Source organism: Ursus maritimus, unplaced genomic scaffold (genome assembly GCF_017311325.1).
Source record: "Ursus maritimus isolate PB19 unplaced genomic scaffold, ASM1731132v1 scaffold_14, whole genome shotgun sequence".
Taxonomy (NCBI): domain Eukaryota; kingdom Metazoa; phylum Chordata; class Mammalia; order Carnivora; family Ursidae; genus Ursus; species Ursus maritimus.
The window spans coordinates 18,701,243-18,703,951 of NW_024423786.1; the positions used below are offsets into that span (position 1 = coordinate 18,701,243).

General features: G+C 59.9%; 1 protein-coding gene across 1 annotated transcript in view; it reads left to right on the forward strand.

Annotated features, from left to right (window-relative positions):
- The window catches only part of PDZRN3 (PDZ domain containing ring finger 3), a 237,068-nt gene that overhangs the window by 231,252 nt on the left and 3,107 nt on the right, over positions 1-2,709 (forward strand). The window contains exons 9-10 of the mRNA XM_040628541.1: positions 919-1,035; positions 1,733-2,658. Coding sequence (XP_040484475.1) covers positions 919-1,035; positions 1,733-2,658 — 1,043 coding nt within the window. The remainder of the gene's footprint in view (positions 1-918; positions 1,036-1,732; positions 2,659-2,709) is intronic.

The window sequence follows — 2,709 nt, forward strand, 5'->3', positions numbered from 1 at the left end:
ATGGTGGCCGTGGTTAGTACTATTACGTAGCTACTAAAACTTGGCTAAGAGTAAATTTCAGGTGTGCTTATCACACACAAAAACAGAAGCCCTGTGAGGAAATGCTGGGTTAATGAGCTTGACTCTAGGAATCACTTCATTATATTAAATCATCACCATGTACATCTTAATCATAAACTACAGCTTTTATTTTAAAAAAATGAAAGAACCGTTGATCAGAAAACTTTTTCTTAAAGGGCCAGATAGTAAATATGTCTGGCTTTGGGGGCCACATAGCCTCGGGAGCAATGGCCAGACTCCGCCACAGTAGCACAGAGGTGGCCGCGGACAGCCCCTCTGACTCGTGGGCTCTAAGCTCTCAGACCCCTGAATAGTCTGCTCTAGGAAGACGTGGGCCTGATAGAAGTGACGGCCTTGCCCCCAACAGCTAGTTAGCAGACCCACTGTCTGTGTCAGGAAGATGTGGGCCTGATAAAAGTGATGGCCTTGCCCCCAACAGCTAGTTAGCAGACCCACTGTCTGTGTCAAAAACAACTCTTCCTGTCCTGCAAATAGTTTGTCTTCAGGGCCTGCTAAACTTGTGGGTGGGCCAGCCAGCTGGAGGCAGGGTAGCTCTCCCGGACCCCTCATAGGGGGCCTGCTTCCCTGCAAGCAGCCACCGGGGATGCAAGAGCGTCCCCCGGAAAAAACAAAACCATGGACAGCAGAGACTTTCCTAGGGCAGAAGGTCTCTTGAAGGTGCAGGGGGGCTAGTTTTCCGAGGTAGAGCCAAACAATGGGCACACTGTATTTTCATGACCCCCAGAGGGAGCCCCAGAAATCTTTTTCCCCAAGTTAGTGTCTTCTTTTAAAAAGTAAATAAAATGAAAGCAAAAGGAACCTTGTCTGAGGCCCACGTTGGCTGCTCCTTCTCCGCAGCTGGACGAGGGCTGGATGGACGATGACCGAAACGACTTTCTGGACCACCTGCACATGGACATGCTGGAGGAGCAGCACCACCAGGCCATGCAGTTCACGGCCAGCGTGCTGCAGCAGGTGACGGCCCCCCCCCCAATCTCCCCCCGGGCCATGCAGTTCACGGCCAGCGTGCTGCGGCCAGTGACAGCCCCGCGCCCCCATCTCCCCCATGCCGCGCAAGTTCCCCACGAACCCACCAGCTTGGAAGGCGCCTTCCGTCTGCACACTAGTGTGAGGCAAGCCAATACCCTCCTCACCAAGGGAGTGTGGCTTGGCTTGGCTTGCAAAGCCAGGTAGTCCTGCTGAGGTCCAGCGGACCTGGTGTCTGCTTGGAAAACACGTGCCAGCTTTAATGCAGATTAGAAAGCATGGAGTCATGTTTTCAAAAGTAGAGCAATTCCCTCGGTGTAGCCTGAGCCGCTTAGAGCCCTTTAGCTCCCTTCTGTGCCACCTCGGTGGGGAGGGTCCGCATAAGGCACTAATTAAGCCTTAAGCCTGTAAGCCTCCTGCTCCCCGGGTGCTGGAATGGGCAGGATCCTTCACGGGGGTAAGGTGACGATACCCTCGTCTTACAGGTGGGAGAGATGAGGCAGAGGCGGCGGCGGCTAGGTGTTTAGCCCGGGTGGGTCTGCCTGAGGGCCAGGTACGGACGCCATCCGCCATCTCTCAGCCTTAGAGAAGCAGCGCCCACCCTGGCCGGCAACTCTTGTCCTCCAGGAAACGGGGCACCTGGGAACCGCGCCTCCCTCACCGTGGCCGTTTGTTCTTGTTCTAGAAGAAGCATGAAGAAGACGGGGGGACCACAGATACAGCCACCATCCTGTCCAACCAGCACGAGAAGGACAGCGGCGTGGGGCGCACCGACGAGAGCACGCGCAATGACGAGAGCTCGGAGCAGGAGAACAACGGCGACGACGCCCTCGCGTCGTCCACCCCGCTGGCCGGGCAGAGGAAGCTCACGTGCAGCCAGGACACCCTGGGCAGCGGCGACCTGCCGTTCAGCAACGAGTCCTTCCTGTCGGCCGACTGCGCCGACGCCGACTACCTGGGCATCCCCGTGGACGAGTGCGAGCGCTTCCGGGAGCTGCTGGAGCTCAAGTGCCAGGCCAAGAGCGGCAGCCCCTACGGCCTGTACTACGCCAGCAGCCCGCTGGACGCCAGCAAGAGCGACCCCGAGAGCGTGGACAAGGAGCTGGAGCTGCTGAACGAGGAGCTGCGCAGCATCGAGCTGGAGTGCCTGAGCATCGTGCGGGCGCACAAGATGCAGCAGCTCCGGGAGCAGTACCGCGAGTCGTGGATGCTGCACCACAGCGGCTTCCGCAACTACAACACCAGCGTCGACGTCCGCAGGCACGAGCTGTCGGACATCACCGAGCTCCCCGAGAAATCCGACAAAGACAGCTCGAGCGCCTACAACACGGGCGAGAGCTGCCGCAGCACCCCGCTCACCCTGGAGATGTCCCCCGACAACTCCCTGAGGAGAGCGGCCGAGGGCAGCAGCTGCGCCGGCAGCGAGGGGGCCGCGGGGGCCGCGGAAGCCTACGGGCCGTCCCCCAAGAACCTGCTCGCCATCACCGAAGACCCCGAGGGGGGCAGCGCCAGCAGCTACAGCCCTCCCCCGCCTCGAGAGCTGGAGCCCGGGCAGCCCCCGGAGAGCAGGGAGCGGAGGCCCGGCGACGACAGCGGGAGCCCCGGCCCCAAGCTGGGCGGCTCCTACCTGTCGCCCTTCCCGCACTCGCCCTACAAGCACGC